At 37.6% G+C, this 20,316-nt stretch overlaps 2 protein-coding genes across 6 annotated transcripts in view; one reads left to right on the forward strand and one right to left on the reverse strand.

Moving 5' to 3' along the window:
- LOC127875116 (TPR repeat-containing protein DDB_G0287407-like) overlaps window positions 1-7,852 on the forward strand; it is a 42,513-nt gene extending 34,661 nt beyond the window's left edge. Inside the window, exons 25-29 of one of the 2 annotated variants that reach the window (XR_008047291.1) lie at window positions 635-887; window positions 2,844-3,075; window positions 4,019-4,243; window positions 5,596-5,711; window positions 5,950-7,852. Coding sequence is in view for 1 of the 2 variants with exons in the window: in XM_052419938.1 (XP_052275898.1) it covers window positions 635-887; window positions 2,844-3,075; window positions 4,019-4,243; window positions 5,596-5,658 (773 nt within the window). In the remaining variant the exon portion in view is untranslated. Of the gene's footprint in view, window positions 1-634; window positions 888-2,843; window positions 3,076-4,018; window positions 4,244-5,595 lie in introns of both variants that reach the window. The other variant, XM_052419938.1, reaches the window with a different exon arrangement.
- Window positions 7,853-8,582: 730 nt separating this feature from the next.
- Window positions 8,583-20,316, reverse strand: part of LOC127875120 (S1 RNA-binding domain-containing protein 1-like) — a 52,061-nt gene continuing 40,327 nt past the window's right edge. For all 4 annotated transcript variants that reach the window (XM_052419947.1, XM_052419948.1, XM_052419949.1 and 1 more), the window contains 5 exons: window positions 16,398-16,562; window positions 14,344-14,478; window positions 12,584-12,672; window positions 11,156-11,254; window positions 8,583-9,805 (listed from right to left, as the gene is read on the reverse strand). In XM_052419947.1, coding sequence (XP_052275907.1) covers window positions 9,531-9,805; window positions 11,156-11,254; window positions 12,584-12,672; window positions 14,344-14,478; window positions 16,398-16,562 — 763 coding nt within the window. In that variant the 3' untranslated portion in view covers window positions 8,583-9,530. The remainder of the gene's footprint in view (window positions 9,806-11,155; window positions 11,255-12,583; window positions 12,673-14,343; window positions 14,479-16,397; window positions 16,563-20,316) is intronic.

Raw genomic sequence — 20,316 nt, forward strand, 5'->3', positions numbered from 1 at the left:
ATTTCATTATACATGCATAAGTATTAAAACATTAAAACAATAGAGCACATACATAGATAAGGTACCTGTTGAAAAACTACTTGCATATTTTGCAAAGTTTCAATCGACCCTGGGAATAAAGACCACCTGTGAACAAAGACCACAAAGACCAAATCCCTTGAGTGGTCTTTATTGACAGGTTAGACTGTAGTCACTATACGGTAACCACCTTTGGCTGTCTCGACATTTCAACGCAGTGTTCATTGGTTCTCACCTACAGCGTCCTTGGCAATGCTGCCCCATTCTGGGTCGCAGTAAGAACGATGTTAGAACCTCGGCCCGGCTTGACAGATGTATAACATAAAATTATTTCTACAGTCATACTCCTTGTACATCTGTTTTAAGTAAACTTGTTTTTGATAACCTGTATCATAAGTATGTGTGCTTCATTGTGTATTATACTTATATTTTGCTTAAGGTCGTATAAACATGCCCCAAAAATGTGAGAAGTTTAACTTATATGACAGAAATACTGGCAGGTAATTCATGTGTACATATACATGTGTATATAATTTTGTATGGGTGTACTTCTGAAAAAAAAGGCAACAAAATCATACAAATGTATGTTTCCAGTTTAAATATTTATGGCTTCCAGTGGACTGGAGGGTGAAGGACGGAAGCATGGACCGTGTCATACCTAGCCTCTACAGAGAGATGGCACGCTACTACTTGAGAGCAGCAATGTGGGAGAGTGCCTACAAAGTGTGCACCGCCTTACTGGGATCTGCCCATGCAGCTGATGTGGATGGCATAGCGTACATTCTGATGGACATGGCGCTACAAAACCTGCCCGAGTCCAAACAGCAAGAGATGCCTGAGGAGTTTACGCTGGCACATGCTGTGGAACTGTAAGCTTGTTTGATAAGTCTTAATTTCTTCTTGTAATTTAACCAAGAAAAAAGGTGTTTTGGGCAATATGATCCACATCTGTGAAATACATATTTAATAGATTTATGTTTCTTTTAACAATTGATAAAAAACTGCAACAACTTATCCTGACATTAATTAATAACCTAATTTGTTGAGACCGTTGTCGCAACACAGTTTTTATTCCCTGCTAGTACTTAAAAACACTCATAATTATATGTTTGGGTATGATAGATTTGATTAACACTGCAACTACATATACAAATATTTACACCGTATTAAATACCAGAATCAGTAATCAGATATTCGTCTTTTTATCAGTTGTATATTCACGTTTGATCTGAAATTTGTACGAGACAATCCATACATTTTGTTTTTTAGTCCAATGTTGTCAAATATTGGCATGTTTTTTATGAACTTCATGTCCTTTGAATTTTCTGACATGCGAGTAAATCTAATATTTTTTTATTTCAGTTCAATTAAGGTGTATACATTCACAAAATGTTCTTTGTAATGAATGAACTACTAAAATTGTACCGGTAAACACGTTAGAACAAATTTTTATTGTACTTTAAATCAAATTTTTTAAATATTTTATTTTTTCTCAACTTTTCTCAGAAATGGAAAGCTACCGGTATTCATTCAAGCTTGATTGAAAATATTTAGTGAGCTAGTTTGTAAGGAATGACTCAAGAGATTTCATTCAAACTTAACACAATCATTCCATATACTGACTTTATTTGCCCAGTTTGGAAACTAGTCAAATTATAGACCATTTTACACTAAATAATAATACATATAAGCTTTATAGACAGCTTACAGCTGTTCAAACTTTCAGATAACTTACATATTGTCATCAAATGCCATACATGTAGATACCTTGTATGAAAGCTTCCGTTGGGAACATATACGTTATGGTTGGGGTCAAGGTCACTGTTACTATGAATAGCAACATGGATTCTGCTTAATTTCCATAGAACAAACTGAGCTATTGTAATGATACATCACTCATAAACACCTTATATCAAGTCTAGCTTGAGATTGCATGCAAGTTAGTGGTGTCATAACATGGGACCATACCAAAGAACACAACATATTGGGTAAGGTGGAATTCTGTGTTAAGTTTCAGAGGAATTTACTTAAATAAGGAAATTTATGTTTTTAAAGCTTATACAAATTTGTGAAGGGCTTTTCAATATTCAATCATTCAACTGAGCCGTGTGCTGGGAAACCCTGGGCTTAACTCATGTTTGTAAAGTGTCATGCCACTTAAGCCTGTGCAGTCCACACAGGCTAATCAGAGACGACGCTTACTGCTTTTATGGTATTTTGAATGAAGTCTCTTCTTAGAGAAAATCATGGTGGAAAGTGTTGTCTCCGATTAGCCTATGGCGACTGCAGAGTCTTATCTAGGACTTTTTTTTACGCACATGCAACCCAGAGCTAGGCTCAGAGTTTTGCCATTCCCCCCCAAAAAGTAGATCTAGTGAACTTTCAACTAAAAACATTTACTATTGATACTTACATACAACGTATTCTAGTTGACCATAATGCAACTAGTGCATTAAATAACATTTGCATTGTTGAATTTGTAAAAAAAAAACTAAGTTTTCACTGAAGTTTTAATTTATCACATATACCATACATATGTATAAATTGAAGCAAGTTTGAAACAACACGCTTACCATGCATTAACCCTTTTCCATGGCTATGTGCAAACAGCATAAAACCAGAACAGCCTGCGAGTAGCTCCCAGTGTGTTCAGGTTTTATGCTGTTTTCTACTCATCAGTATCTAAGGGTTGGAAATGAAGCCTTTCAAACTTGAATCTAGTAAAAAAGGACTTAAATTTTATTTGATTTTCTAAAGGACTTCAAATGTGTCAAAATGCATTAATTAGTGGTAAAGGGATAATTGACTTCATTGCAAAATGTCAGCTTCCCAGGCAATGTTAGCCTCACCAAACAGTATTGCTGCTCTACGTTAATACCAAACAACAACCCTGCGGAGGTAGTTCGATTGGTCAACATACTTCACGACTCGGGCGAAATGGGAGTGGATAACTATCACCTGTCATGTGACTGGTGTGTTATGCCAACAGGGGAGGTAAACCTCGACTGCCAGCAAGGGATCGTGGAAGAGGGGCTGCTGAAATATCCAGAGGACCAGGTTTGTTTAATGTGAGCTGGTGGCCTGTGATAGGTTGGCATATTCTATTATGTAGAAGGGCAATGTAAACTTGAGCAAGGATTATGGGGGAGTCAGGAAAAATTTTCCTTAGTTAACTTGGATGAGGGAATAAGAAAGGTTTAAATTTAGTGAGTTTCTTAAGATAATAATTTTTGCTAAATCGACTATGCACTGTTTATGTGCACTTGCACATGTTGTCTGATGACAGGTGATAGGAAGAGATTCACTTGTTGTCCCCTACCGGTTTCACCGGAGGGGACTTATGGTTTGCGCTCTGTGTGCGAGTCTGTCACACTTTTCTGGATCCTGCGATAACTTGAAAAGTTCTTAATATTTTTTCATGAAACTTAAAACATGGATAAATGGCAATATGGACATTATGCACGTCATTTCATTTTGTTCCTACGTCAAAAATTCAGGTTGCTATGGCAACAAATAGACTAGGAATACTGCTGAAAATGGTGGTTTTCTGGATCCTGCGATAACTTTTAAAGTTCTTAATATTTTTTCATGAAACTTGCAACATGGATAGATGGCAATATGGACATTATGCAAGTCATTTCATTTTGTTCCAACGTCAAAAATTGTGGTTGCTATGGCAACCAAAAAAAATTATAAAAAATAAATCTGAAAATGGTGGAATTTCTGACAATGGTGGAGCCGGTAGGGGACCATATTGATTGACAATAGCCTTGTTTTCTATAATACTGGTTGTAAACATAAATATTATGGAGAAAATAATCAACTTAAGTACATTTCTATAAGTGATGTTGATTTTTGATATTGATTGTAACAACTTAATTATAGAACTAACACACTTTAATGTTGACAAGGTTGGAAGTCACTGTGAAAAACTTAAGTGTCCTTAAATATTATGATGCATTATTTTGATTTTACCAATCAAATCATTTATTTCTCCCAGAACCTACATCTTAACATGGCAAAGATTTTACGAAAACGAAACCAGGCACCTCAAGCCTATCCCCATGCACTGAAAGCTTTGGGCAACATTGATCCAGCAACAAACATCCCGTTGACCCTTTTTGTGGCGCAGACTGCTATCCTTTCAGGCCTGTGTGATGATGCCGAAAGATTTTGTCAGACGGTCGAAGAGAATTGCGGAGAAAATGAGTCTGCTATGAATTCTGTAAGTTGTTTATTACAAATGAAAAGTATTTGTTTCAGCCTATTTATTTTCAATTTGGTTGCATTAAAAACCTAAGGCCAATTAGGATATTAGGATTTTTTCCTGGTTAGAACCAGTAGCTACTTGGTGTCTTAAGAGTTCTTAAGGATGCTCCCGTTTTTTCACTAGGCAGATGCTACATCTACTGTGCCACTGCATATTGAGCATTTAGAACAAAACCAATATTTACACCATCGATTTGATGGTGACACAGTGTGTTTCATTAACTAGGAAAAAAGTACCGGTAGTCTATAAAGCGGGTGCACAATGCACATTTCGTTTTGCTCATTTGTGAATTGCCTGTGGCATATAAATTTGTATTTAAAAATTCCTGGAACTCCTTATTTCTACTCACCGCAAAACACTAAAAAAAACGCAACCTGCACAACAGAATTTGCAAATATTAAAATGCAATTTGCAAACAGAAAATCAATATTCACAAAACTATTCGTAAAAAGAAATTTGCTATAACAAACTCGATTAATTCCTTTATGTTTCATAAGGATGAAGCCATAACGACAAGCAAATTTGAAAGCATAAAATGCTCAATCATGGCTGTAACATAAACTGCAACAGATCATCATTTATTATGCAATTAACAAAATATATTGGCATACAAGAAATTTGAAAAAGCAAAGTTCAAATCACAAAAAGGTATTTTTAGCTCGGCTGTTTTCGGAGAAAACCCGAGGTATTGTCATAGCCAGCTTGTCGTCCGCTGTTGGCGTCGTGCTAAAACCTTAACATTGGCTCTAAAATCAAAGTGCTTCCAACTACAACTTTGAAACTTCATATGTAGATGCACCTTGAGGAGTTCTACACGCCACACCCATTTTTGGGTCCCTAGGTCAAAGGTCAAGGCCACTGTGACCTCTAACATAAAACTTTTACATAGGCTCTAAAGTCAAAGTGCTTCCACCTACAACTTTGAAACTTCATATGTAGATGGCCCTTGATGAGTTCTACACGCCACACCACTTTTTGGGTAACTAGGTCAAAGGTCAAGGTCACTGTGACCTCTAATAATAAAACTTTAACATAGGCTCTAAAATCAAAGTGCTTCCACCTACAACTTTGAAACTGCATATGTAGATGCAGCTTGATGAGTTCTACATGCCACACCTATGTTTGGGTCACTAGGTCAAAGGTTAAGGTCACTGTGACCTCTAAAAAAAAATAAAAAAAAATTCTGACAAGCTTCGCAGCCGAGCGTGGCACCTGTTATGTGGTGCTCTTGTTTTACACAGCAGCTCTATAAATTTGTTTTCTATTATGGTGTTATTTTAAAACTAACATGGTGGTCATTATTTTAGGTACAGCAAATAAAGGAGTGGATTGTTGAAGTTAGAGAATATCAACAACAACAGCAACAATAAGAAGACCAAAATCAGTCGGAATAGGCAATCTATAAAGGAGCTAGATTTGCACTGTAACTTGATAAAAAGACCCTTTATTTAGTTATAATTCACAGAAGTTGACATCTAATAACATTTAACGTTTCCAACACTTTCAAATTATAAGAAGTGATTATTAAAAAAATAAACCTTTGATTCCTAAATGAGTGTTCATAACATTCTTGGCTTATGCACATAGTGTGAATCAAATTTAGATACATTATTTGTTTTTGAATCTTAATACTTAATATTGTGATTGAATTTTAACTTAAGGTTTGATACTGGAAATACCAAGCAACTGTACCTGTTACGGATGAAACAAGAGCTCTTCAGTCAGACAGATGCCCCCAAAAACAGGGCCTTGACACAGGATTTTTTTGCAACAAAACTTACCATAAAAGTTTATCCTATCATATTGGTGTTTCTTAGCCACTTAAATAAGTTTTTAGTATCAAGCCAATTTGTTGACGAGTTATTTATCCGAATCTATTTTCACACTTATTGTGACAGGGACCTTGACCTTTGACCTAGTGACCCCAATTTCAATAGGGGTGATATATTGTCCAAGGTCAATGCTCATGGAAAGTATCAAGCCAATGAGTGAATCAGTTGAAAAGTTATTGATCGGAAACGATTTCACACTTAGTGTGACAGTGAATTTGACCTAGTGACCCCAATTTCAATAGGGGCCATCTACTGTCCAACGCCAACGCAAATGGAAAGAATCAAGCCAATTAGCCCCTCCGTTCACAAGTTATTGATTGGAAACAATGTTCAATCTTCTGACAGTGACCCAATTTTCAATAGGGGTCATCTAATGGCAAAGGCCAATGGACATGGGAAGTATCAAGCCAATTGGTAAATCCGTTCACAAGTTATTAATTGGAAACAATTTTCACTAAGTATTACAGTGACCTTGACCTTTGACTTAGAAACCCCTGAAATGAACTGGTGTACCGAAAGACCAACCGACTGACATCCAGCAAAACAATATACCCCCTCTTTTTCGAAGAGGGCATAACTAGGACTTTGGAAAGTTAAAGAGAACAAAGCCATATATATTAATATTAACTGTACTGTAGATATTTTAATGAAGGTGTATTGTTAAATAGATGTAATCCAAGTATGTTTATATGCATGTTTCTTGTTTCTTATGGGATTTTATTTTACATTCAATTTTGTATTTCTTTAGGCTTTATTTTAATTTTATTAGCATGTTTTCCGGATGTTTCCTTGAGTAGAATGATATAGAATATGTTTGCATATTTTGTGCCACATATTGCAGTAATTGTTGGTTTTTAGCTACATTTTTATCAAAGATATCTAACTTTGTTTTGCATAATATTGTGTAATATCACAACTTATGTTCATAATATTTGTGATGTAGCTGGTTTAGTGAGTGCATTTAGTTAAATATATATACATGTTGTATATATATATATAGAGAGAGAGAGAGAGAGAGAGATTGGAGAAATATGCTGTTCAAACAGTGCTAATTACATATTTTATACATATGCCCTAGCACTTTCGACTTTTCGTCTTCATCAGGGGCTTGTCAACACAGATATGGTTGTACATGCAATATTGGACATGATATATATATATATTCACACATATTGCCAGTTATGTCTGGTCTCTGATTTAGAAATAGGTTTTGGGGTTCCGACTTTAGACACATGTATCTCCATACCCTTTTTTATCCGATATCGACACGAATTATATATTATCAGCAAATACTTGCCTGATTTTATGAAAAGTATGCATCAATTATGGACCTTTCATGTATGTGCCATGAACGTGTTGCTCATATTGATAAGTGTTTGATAAAATGAGTCTAAATTGTATCTGTGATGTATGAACTATAGCAGAAGACTGCGAGATTTTTTATTTTATAGCCTTCCTTTTATTTGGTAAATTTTATGTGATTCAGGATTTTTGTCCTGCACTCTAAGACAATTTATTCCTCTTGTTTTGTGATGTTTTCCTCTCAATATTTATAAAATTATTTTTATGAAATTTTGTATGTAAACTCTTCAGGTTAAATGCTATTGCATTTGTATTTTATGTTGCATTTTTATTCTAAATTGTTGTATACTACTTTTTTACAAGTAGTAACATTTGAAACACTTTATGGTTATACATATTTAAATTTTAGGTACATAAATGATAAAAGTAGCATGTCTTTGTTTTTTTACATAACTTCCGTTAGTTACCAGCCAAGGTTCGTCAATTATTCATCCATGAGTAATGCCGAATCAACATAACTATATAGCTACCTGTAATTACAGTAACCTGCAAAGGTTTGTCCATTATTCATTAATTAATGCCATATCAACATACGTACTTACATGCAAACGTTTTTCCATTATAAAGATACATGCATACTTAAGATAGGATTCTTTGTGCGGTATTTAATAACAAATTCCTTGACATAAGAAAAAAAGAACATCCTGTTAAATGTCATGTTGAAATATTTCTTGATTATAAAGTCTTAATGTGTCATATAACCTATGTTAATAAATAATTATTCATTAAAAACAAAGTCCACATGAATAATTTACACAAATTGGTAGTTGGTATATACCGGTAGTCCAACACTGAAGTATTTTTTCATGGTTCTTATTCTATTCTTTATATTTAAGTCTAAGAATGGGTTGTGAGGCACATTTTTAAAAGTTTCTATTTAAAATCTTTAAGAAATTATATCTGTTAACAAAATGGTTCAACAATATAGATTTCCGTTACAATAACTTCTAAATTACATGACTATGAACCTACATACATGCCCATAAACATTTATAACTAAAAAAACTCAAATATGTTTTCAGACAAAAACTGTCTTGTAATCAGAGTTATGACTTTAAATAGATTTCAAAATTCGAATTTGCTGAGGCAACAACAAAACACTATTTAACTGAACTTTATTAAACAAATTATTATATGATCACAGGAATTATATTACAAATATTATTACAAATTGCACATACAATTAAGTGTTCTATAGTAAACATTTAATATGGAAATTAGTGTTTTCAGTTCACAGAAAAATTTGTGCATGGTTTATTCTTTCTAAAATATTTGTCTTTCGAAAGGATGTTCATAAAACACAATAACATAGTAACATTTTATTTTCCATATAAGGAAACTTCTCCCTGTTTATGACCAATTAAAAATGAGTACCATTACATAAACAACTGTATTTGAATTAAACAAGAATTGTCTCCATCGGAAGACATATGCCCCCGAAAAACGCTTTTTTCGAAACCTAAACGCAGATTTTGAAACATAAAAGCGGACCCTAAGTTCAAGGTCAAGGAGGTCAAAATTTGTGTGCGTATGGAAAGGCCTTGTCCATATACACATGCATACCAAATATGAAGGTTACATCTGAAGCGACATAGAAGTTATATGCATTTTTCGAAACCTAAACGCAAAAGTGTGACCGAAGGACAGCCGGACAGTGCGATCACTATACGCCCTCCTTCGGGGGCATAAAAATTGTTGTTCCACAACATAAGATATTCAACAGTAATTTTGTTTAAAGGAGCAGTTAGATAAAGCCCAACAAAACAAATGAGTTACCTAAAATCAAACAGAAACAAAGTTTTTGAATTTGAACTAACAAATAGGTCACAACCACTTGTTGTATTTTTATCAATTTTATATAAATTATCACATAGATATAACACTCTGTTGATCGGCAATTATGAATTTAAACGAACAAATAAGTAACAACAAACCAACAACCTCTTGAACTTAACATCATTATCTTCAATTTTAATTAAACAATCAAATGTAAGTACCCAATTTGTTCATTTGTTAATCAAAACAAATCTTTGTTTGCAATGTAAATATTATATCAACCTGATCAACCTCAGACCAATTCTGCCCTTAGAGATATCCTTGTTTTCGATCTCTGCCTCGATTGTTTCTCCAACACAAAGTGAATAAGGTCTCCCTGTATCCTTCAGTCTCATGTTAGAGTTATGCACCATTGCGTCTTTACCCACACCAATGTCCACAAAAGCCCCAAAGTGTGTTACATTGTTGACCTTTCCTGTAACCCTCTGACCTTTTTGCAGCTGATTCATATCTGTGATATTCTGTTTGAAAAGTGGCTTGTCAAAACCTGAAATGATAACATGAAGAAAGCAATGGCAGCTCTACTATATCTGATATAAAAATTGTATTTACTTACTGTAGTCAAAAAATGGTTTATGTGTTTACCATTCATTTTACCACAACATGCAGCTATTTTTCCATCGACAAAGTAGGCAATCAATTGTGCGTTTCTACAGAAAAATCATGGGTGGAGGTAACTTTCAAAATAATTTTACATTACTAAGAAACTGACATGGGCAATTGAACACTAGTGACTAATGAATTACATTTGTACTTCTAATGTGACAGTTAAGTTTGATTGCTTTTGGCATGGTTGTGTCAGCTCACTATACTTATATTTATTTCTGCAGTTAGCATCTCCATACTTAAATAATATGTGGAAAGGGGGTTAAATGCATGTGCGCAAAGTGTTTTCCCAGATTAGCCTATGCCTAATCAGGGACATCACTGCGCTTTTATGATATTTTCTGTTTAAAGAAAGTCTCTTTTTAGCAAAAATCTGCAGACTACACAGGCTAATCAGGGACCACACTTTAGTCTTTACACACATGCATTAAACCCCCTTTTCACAGAGCGCGGCTCATATGTTTTCAGTTAGTAATGCTCTAGTTTCTGATGTGTATAATGTCACTATGAAGGTGATACAGATGACCCTAGTTATTGAACGTACAAGCATCATGACCCACTAAAGAATACTACTGAAGTGGTGAAGAATGGTCAATGAAAATAACAACCTTCAAGAATAGCTAAGCTTGAAAGGAACCTAATCTTTACAGACAAAAACAGCAATACAAGTTTATTGAGCATCCAAAAACTACTTTAATAATGATAATTATGTTAATTATCACGAAATTATTTTATGCTTTCCGGTGGTTTATAGAGAAAAATCAGTGAATTAAAACTGATAGTTTCACTGTTTCAAAAAGTGAAAATTAACAGTGAAAATTATCGATAATTTTCACTATGTACTGTGAAATGACGTCATTTTTTTGACGAAATGACATCATTATCCCAGCAAAATTCTTCAGTTTAACTCTGTAATAATGTATATAAACTGTGAAAAAAAGCATTAAATAAAAAGAAAATTTGTTTGATTCGGTGGATATTGTTTTTAATTCACTTGTGATCATAGAAAATATATTTTTTCACGAGTGGTGAAAATATTTTTTTCTATGATCACTCGTGAATTAAAATCGATAATCCACCAAATCTAACAAATATCCTCTATATGTTTTTTTTTCCAAATTGTTAACCTGTAGTATTGAATCATTTTAGCACATATGATCTGCAGTTTTCATTTCAGTTCAACTTAAATTATCACTTAGGAGCTTTATGAATACCAGCCCAGTAGTCGTACCTTCTCTGAGGTCGTAAGTCAACGGTCGCTGCAAGGCTGTGGCAATGAGAGTCACTGTTGGAACCCCCACACTTAACCTCCCTGCCAACTCCTCCAGGGCTGTAAATAGCAGCATAAACTTTTCATGTTTATAACCTTTTTCATGTTTATACACATTGACAATAATAGTTGAACACAGATTTCAAAAATTCTCGAAGACAAAGAGCCCAAGCTGAAAATACCTAATTTATGATTATTTCAAGATTTAGGCTTAGGTTTTACCATGAAGGGTAAAGGATTTCCAATTCTTGTCACTGAGTATTTTACCCACCTGACCATTAGCTTTCAATAGTTTTGAATTGTTAGGAAAAGGGTATTTTAAGAGCTTCAGACAAAAGTGAGCTTTTGGGACTAGAACTTGCCACACCCCCAACGCTGCAGGTAGTTATAAGTAGTAAGCTGTCATCATAAAAAACTGAACCCTTCATCATGGCCGGTTTTGACTCCAAGGCATTTTTTTAAACAAAATTTGTTGAGATACGTCATACCAAATGTTAAAACTTTGAACTATGTGGTTTCAGAGTGAACAATGTTTATGTTATTTTTGTCTATATAATTAATTTCATCCCCTGGGTGTTGTCAGTTTTGATCGCAGGGTCATCATTCCATGAAGCACAAGCCCAATATACAATGCTTAATACAAAATACAACGTACTAGTATACTGAATATAAATTTAGTAGTTTAAGAAATATATTTTTTATAGTACAGTATATAGTAACAATAATAATGTAAAATAAAAAGGGACACACCTGTAGTAACAATAATAATGTTACAGAAAAAGGGACATATCTTTCATGATTTATAGGGAAAGACGATTGAAATGGCAAATGCACAATTTCACATTATAAGGAAAAATCCCTTCAAGTGTGAATCTTGCACATTAAAAAGATTAGGAGAACACCTGCTTACAAGCTTGTGTCTATGGACAGACATAATAAAGTCCATGGTGATTCCAGTTAAACCCAGATTACTTAATACCGGAAGGTATAGCTAAAGTATTACAGAACTAAGAATTTACTCAACGGATGAACAAGTATAGGGTGCTCATGATAAAAAACTACAGGTGTTTCATTATGTTTCTTCATCTATGTATTCTGTGTAATTTTGTCATATAAAAAACTACTTTTTAAGTAACAAAGTTGCTAGCTTGTGGAATACTATGGTTTGTGACAATGGTGAGAATTACCACCAACCCCTACTCCCCCATATAGGAGGTGTAATTTGTAGCAATTTGTAGCAAGTTATATCGGTATACATTTTGAATCAATTTTAAATGAAGGTCAAAACAATTTTCATATCTTACGAAACAAATAATGCAAGTTGTATGATGAATATTTTTAAAAGAGCCATCGTCTTTATTGCAAAGTGTAAAATAAATGCATGCTTACATTTGATTGATGACATGAAATGGCCGATCTTTTTGATAAAGTCTGGTTGTCCCAGATCCTTCAAACTGAGGGATGCCATGGTGATGAACCTAAAGGAAGATAAAAAGAACTCTTGATAAATAAGCCACGTTCTACGAAATGTGGGCTTAATGCATGTGTGTACAGTTTTGTCTCAGATAAGTCTGTGCAGTCTGCCTAGACTAATCAGGGAAAAGGCTTTCAGCCTCAAACGGATTTTCTTTTGGAAGAGACTTCTTTTAAACAAAAAAAAAAAAAAAAAGGAAAATGCTATCCTGATTAGCCAGTGTGGACTACACAACTTTAACTGGAATGACACTTCTCACACATGGATGGACTACACAACTTTAACTGGAATGACACTTCTCACACATGGATGGACTACACAACTTTAACTGGAATGACACTTCTCACACATGGATGGACTACACAATTTTAACTGGAATGACACTTCTCACACATGGATGGACTACACAACTTTAACTGGAATGACACTTCTCACACATGGATGGACTACACAACTTTAACTGGAATGACACTTCTCACACATGGATGGACTACACAACTTTAACTGGAATGGCACTTCTCACACATGGATGGACTACACAACTTTAACTGGAATGGCACTTCTCACACATGGATGGACTACACAACTTTAACTGGAATGACATTTCTCACACATGGATGGACTACACAACTTTAACTGGAATGACACTTCTCACACATGGATGGACTACACAACTTTAACTGGAATGGCACTTCTCACACATGGATGGACTACACAACTTTAACTGGAATGGCACTTCTCACACATGGATGGACTACACAACTTTAACTGGAATGACACTTCTCACACATGGATTAAGCAAATTTTTCCAGAACAAGGTTCATATATAATGACAAAAGGCACTTGTAATCCTCAACAGGCTTATTATTGATGTCCCAAGGGACACTCACAAAACACTTACAAGTCATATTAAAAAGCATGCTATGCGCGTGTTAATGGCTTTGAATTTTGATCAATCAAATAAATTCAACGTTTTCTTTGTAACCGAGATTAAAAAATCGAAGCAGTGGAAATAGTTGCTATATAAATACAAATAGTCGCATCAATGGATCCTCAGCCTTGGCAGAATTTTATTTGTTTGTTTAATTAGATATTTTCAACAGTACTTTTGTAAGCAAACTCTCACTTTTCCTTGGATAGCTGGGTTACCAGGTCTTAGTGTACATACTTCTGCCAGTAACTGACAACTGCCCTACTTGTAGGGGGAGAATGGCCGTAGAAAGTATTTCATGACAAATCCCAACAAAAGATATGTGGTCAGGCTGGGAGTCAAACCCTCTATCCCAGGATTGTAGTCCAGTGCTTAGACATAGAGGTTTGTGCTTAATAGCAATTGTACGTATAAAAAAATGCAATGTTACTAAAATGTGTTGAAGGTGAAAACCAATTGCAGGTAAGCCATGTTTAGGGAAAACCAGACTTCATGCATGTGTGTAAAGTGTTGTTCCAGATTAGCAAATGCAGTCCTCACAGGCTAATTAGGAAAGGCACTTTCTGCTTACAGGAGTTTTGCTAAGAAGAGAATTTTTGGAGCAAAAAATCGGGGAAAAAATTCTGTATCGTAGGAAAAAATCTCTTGGCATGGCTGTTGTGGTGTATAATGCGCATCAAGTTTTTAAAATTACATTTTGGGGTAAAAAAGTGCGCGTTATACACAGCCTTTTACGGTACTTACTTTTGGGCAGCTTCATATGACTCAGGGTGAATTTCTGTCATGTCAAGGGGATTAGGCTTGTACTCTGCTACTGGCTTCTTCTTGCCCTTTCCTTTCCTGCTTGCAGCTTTCAATGGCGACAGGTTTTTGAAATCTCTGAAAACACCCACCAAACATAAACTAGAGCTTGTCACAGATGTGACGAATACCCCCACATGCCGCATTGACACAGAATATTTTGCATGTTGTCTTCACAAAAAACAGCAGACACCATGCTCAATGTTTAAAACGCACTAAGAGACCCCGTGACCTAGTTTTTGACCCAGCATGGCCCATGTTCGAACTTGACCTACACATCATCTATATACAACATCTGACCAAGTTTGGTGAAGATCGGATGAAAACTACTTGAATTAGAGAGCGGACACCATGCTCAATGCTTAAAACGCACTAAGTAACCACGTGACCTAGTTTTTTACCTGCCATGAACCATGTTTAAACTTGGCCTAGACATCATCTAGATACAACTTCTGACCAAGTTTGGTTATGCTCGGATGAAAACTACTTGAAATAGAGAGCAGACACCATGCTCAATATTTAAAACGCACTTAGTGTCCCTGTGACCTAGTTTTTGACCCGGCATGACCCATATTCGAACTTGACCTAGACATCATCTATATACAACATCTGAGCAAGTTTGGTGAAGATCGGATGAAAACAATTTGAATTAGAAAGCGGATATTTATTACGGACCGACAGACCGACTGACAGACAAGCTCACTCCAATATACCATTCTAAACTTCATTTGTGGAGGTATAACTACCAGTACATGTATTAAACATCATATATTTTGTTTATGGGGTGAAACAGTGAAATCTTTTCTTTGTAAAGGGAGAAAATACATATTTTCATGAGTGCTTGCGCTAGTGAAAAAATGCAAATAACATAAAAAGTCATGAAAATTTGCAAAATAACATTCAATTGGTTTGTTTCACAATATGGCCATAAGTCATCCAATTTAAATAAAAAATAGCAAACTGTCAGCTCTTTCAATTTGACAAAGACTTTATTTAGTCAAAAGTTATTATGCAAATCTTTTATAAAGAGTGTTAAGTTTCAAATTGCCTTTCTACAAAGTTAATGCCAAGATGGCTGCAAACTGTCCTTTATGATCATTATCAACACAAAATCTATGTAATGCACTAATTCTTCTTTGTCTAAAGGATAAACCTTTATCTCACATGGTCACTGCTTGGTATTTTTTTAATTCTTAAGTCTTTTTTATTTGGTCAAACTTAAATTGTGTTAAGCAACATTATGCATTACGTTTATCAAGAAAATTGTGTCTCATCTGATTTTATGTCATCAACTCTTAAATTGAATAAATCCACTATGACTGTGTGTAGCAGGGTTCGGTATAAGGACAACTTAAACCGCCTTGATATATGAGCTAGCTTTGATAGCAATGCGGTAGAGTGTCTGAGTGATTTGGAACCAGGAGGTCCCGGGTTCGATCCCCAATGTGGGTATTCTTCTGGATGGGTTACAACTACCCAACAGCCATCTTGATTCTGATCAGCAGAAACAATTTACCAAGCACTAAAAGCAGTAAAGAATATGAAGCGTTTGATGTTTTATGTATAACTAAAAAAGACAGAGAGACACAGTTTTCAACCACAAGTACTTCTTTAGAACGTGTTAAGCGTTAATTTTTTTCTTAACACAACAAAGAATGGAGAAAAGTTCCAAGGTACTCCTATTCAAACTTTGTTCATGTCAATATGAACATCCCTATAGGGAAACAGGGCTTTCGTGCGCATACAGTGTTGCCCAAGATTAGCCTGTGCAGTCTGCACAGACTAATCAGGAATGACACTTTCCGGTTTTATAAAAATGTTCGATTATAGGAAGTCACTTCTTAGGGAAAATCCAATTTAGACAGAAAGTGTTGTCCCTGACTAGCCTGGGAACACTGCAAGGGTTAAACTGTGATGACACTTAACACACATGCATTAGCCTCAATTTTCCCACTGCGAAGCTCATTAAATCAAGCATCAAAACTGGGGATGCATACTCGTTATTCAAGCTATGGATTCTAACAAATCCTGCCGCCTGTTCATATGTTTTCTCGCCTAGTCCTTTCACCGATAATAGCTGCTCCCGACAAATGAATGGACCAAATTTCTCACGCCATTCTAGAACTTTTTTTACTTTAGACGCAGTGAGCCCAGAAACTCGACTGAAAAATAAATAATAAATATAACAACAACATGTTTTATATAAAAGTAACAAACAAAAGTGAATTCACTTTTAAAAAGACTCAAAATAGTGCAATAGAAAAGGGACATTGAAGGTAGATTCTGGTCGTCAGATCTTTTTGTGGACTGTGGTAACTTTGAATGAAATTCAAGGCAGCATTCTAACAACCATTGTTTATTTACTTTTTTTTAATAAAGACTTCAGTTTATGAACATTTCTAGTAATTAGACCTGACTTATAAAAATAATTGTTATTTTAATATCTGTCTAAAGTTGGCCTTTGAACATGAAAATCTTAATGTGACAAACATTTTCACCGGTAAAAAAACACAACTGTGATAGTGTCATAATGTTGGGTTTAGCCATACCTAATCAGGCACTGGCTGCATGTTTTGATGTCCACACCCACAAAGTGAGCCACACCTAAGCAGGCACTGACTGCATGTGTTGATGTCCACACCCACAAAGTGAGCCATACCTAAGCAGGCACTGACTGCATGTGTTAATGTCCACACCCACAAAGTGAGCCATACCTAAGCAGGCATGGGCTGCATGTGTTGATGTCCACACCCACAAAGTGAGCCATACCTAAGCAGGCACTGGCTGCATGTGTTGATGTCCACACCCACAAAGTGAGCCATACCTAAGCAGGCACTGGCTGCATGTGTTGATGGCCACACCCACAAAGTGAGACATACCAAAGCAGGCACTGGCTGTATGTGTTGATAACAACCACAAAGTGAGCCTATCTAAGCAGGCACTGGCTGTATGTGTTGTTGTCCACACCCACAAAGTGAGCCATACATAAGCAGGCATTGACTGCATGTGTTGATGTCTACACCCACAAAGTGATCCATACCTAAGCAGGTACTGGCTGCATGTGTTGATGTCCAAACCCACACAATGACACATACCTAAAAAGGCACTGGCTGCATGTGTTGATGTCCATACCCACAAAGTGAGCCATACCTAAGCAGGCACTGCCTGCATGGGTTGATGTCCACACCCACACAGTGAGACAAACCTAAGCAGGCACTGGCTGCATGTGTTGATGTCCACACCCACAAAGTTACACATACCTGAGCAGGCACGGGCTGCATGTGTCGATGTCCACACCCACACAGTGAGACATAACTAAGCAGGCGCTGGCTGCATGTGTTGATGTCCACACCCACAAAGTGAGCCATACCTAAGCAGGCACTGGCTGCATATGTTGATGTCCACACCAACACAGTGAGACATACCTGAGCAGGCACTGGCTGCATGTGTTGATGTCCACACCTACAAAGTGAGCCATACCTGAGCAGGCACTGACTGCATGTGTCGATGTCCACACCCACACAGTGAGACATACCTAAGCAGGCGCTGGCTGCATGTGTTGATGTCCACACCCACAAAGTGAGCCATACCTAAGCAGGCACTGGTTGCATGTGTTGATGTCCACACCCACAAAGTGAGCTTTAACTAAGCAGGCACTGGCTGCATGTGTTGATGTCCACACCCACACAGTGAGACATACATAAGAAGGCACTGGCTGCATGTGTTGATGTCCACACCCACACAGTGAGACAAACCTAAGCAGGCACTGGCTACATGTGTTGATGTACATACCCACAAAGTGAGCCATACCTAAGCAGGCACTGGCTGCATGTGTTGATGTCCATACCCACAAAGTGAGCCATACCTAAGCAGGCACTGGCTGCATGTGTTGATGTCCACACCCACACAGTGAGACATACATAAGAAGGCACTGGCTGCATGTGTTGATGTCCACACCCACACAGTGAGACATACCTAAGCAGGCACTGGCTGCATGCGTTGATGTCCACACCCACACAGTGAGACATACCTAAGCAGGCACTGGCTGCATGTGTTGATGTCCACACCCACACAGTGAGACATACTTAAGCAGGCACTGGCTGCATGTGATGATGTCCATACCCACAAAGTGAGCCACACCTAAGCAGGCACTGCCTGCATGTGTTGATGTCCACACCCACAAAGTGAGCCATACCTAAGCAGGCACTGGCTGCATGTGTTGATGTCCACACCCACAAAGTGAGCCATACCTAAGCAGGCACTGGCTGCATGTGTTCATGTCCACACCCACAAAGTGAGCCATACCTAAGCAGGCACTGGCTGCATGTGTTGATGTCCACACCCACACAGTGTGACATACCTAAGCAGGCACTGGCTGCATGTGTTGATGTCCACACCCACACAGTGAGCCATACCTAAGCAGGTATTGACTGCATGTGTTGATGTCTACACCCACAAAGTGAGCCATACCTAAGCAGGCACTGGCTGCATGTGTTGATGTCCACAACCACAAAGTGAGCCTTATGTAAGCAGGCACTGGCTGCATGTGTTGATGTCCACACCCACAAAGTGAGCCATACCTAAGCAGGCACTGGCTGCATGTGTTGATGTCCATACCCACACAGTGAGACATACCTAAGCAGGCACTGGCTGCATGTGTTGATGTCCATACCCACAACGTGAGCCTTACCTAAGCAGGCACTGGCTGCATGTGTTGATGTCTACACCCACAAAGTGAGCCATACCTAAGCAGGCACTGGCTGCATGTGTTGATGTCCATACCCACACAGTGAGACCTACCTAAGCAGGCACTGGCTGCATGTGTTGATGTCCATACCCACAAAGTGAGCCTTACCTAAGCAGGCACTGGTTGCATGTGTTGATGTCCACACCCACAAAGTGAGCCTTACCTAAGCAGGCACTGGCTGTATGTGTTGTTGTTCACACCCACAAAGTGAGCCATACCTAAGCAGGCACTGGTTGCATGTGTTGATGTCCACACCCACAAAGTGAGCCTTACCTAAGCAGGCACTGGCTGCATGTGTTGATGTCCACACCCACAAAGTGAGCCATACCTAAGCAGGCACTGACTGCATGTGTTGATGTTCACACCCGGAAAGTGAGACATACCAAAGCAGGCACGGGCTGCATGTGTTGATGTCCATACCCACAAAGTGAGCCATACCTAAGCAGGCACTGGCTGCATGTGTTGATGTACACACCCCGAAAGTGAGCCATACCTAGGCAGGCATTGACTGCATGTGTTGATGTCTACACCCACAAAGTGAGCCATACCTAAGCAGGCACTGGCTGCATGTGTTGATGTCCACACCCACAAAGTGAGCCATTCCTAAGCAGGCACTGGCTGCATGTGTTGATGTCCATACCCACAACGTGAGCCTTACCTAAGCAGGCACTGGCTGCATGTGTTGATGTCTACACCCACAAAGTGAGCCATACCTAAGCAGGCACTGGCTGCATGTGTTGATGTCCAAACCCACACAATGACACATACCTAAAAAGGCACTGGCTGCATGTGTTGATGTCCATACCCACAAAGTGAGCCATACCTAAGCAGGCACTGCCTGCATGGGTTGATGTCCACACCCACACAGTGAGACAAACCTAAGCAGGCACTGGCTGCATGTGTTGATGTCCACACCCACAAAGTTACACATACCTGAGCAGGCACGGGCTGCATGTGTCGATGTCCACACCCACACAGTGAGACATAACTAAGCAGGCGCTGGCTGCATGTGTTGATGTCCACACCCACAAAGTGAGCCATACCTAAGCAGGCACTGGCTGCATATGTTGATGTCCACACCAACACAGTGAGACATACCTGAGCAGGCACTGGCTGCATGTGTTGATGTCCACACCTACAAAGTGAGCCATACCTGAGCAGGCACTGAC

This window comes from Dreissena polymorpha, chromosome 3 (assembly GCF_020536995.1).
Source record: "Dreissena polymorpha isolate Duluth1 chromosome 3, UMN_Dpol_1.0, whole genome shotgun sequence".
Taxonomy (NCBI): Eukaryota; Metazoa; Mollusca; class Bivalvia; order Myida; family Dreissenidae; genus Dreissena; species Dreissena polymorpha.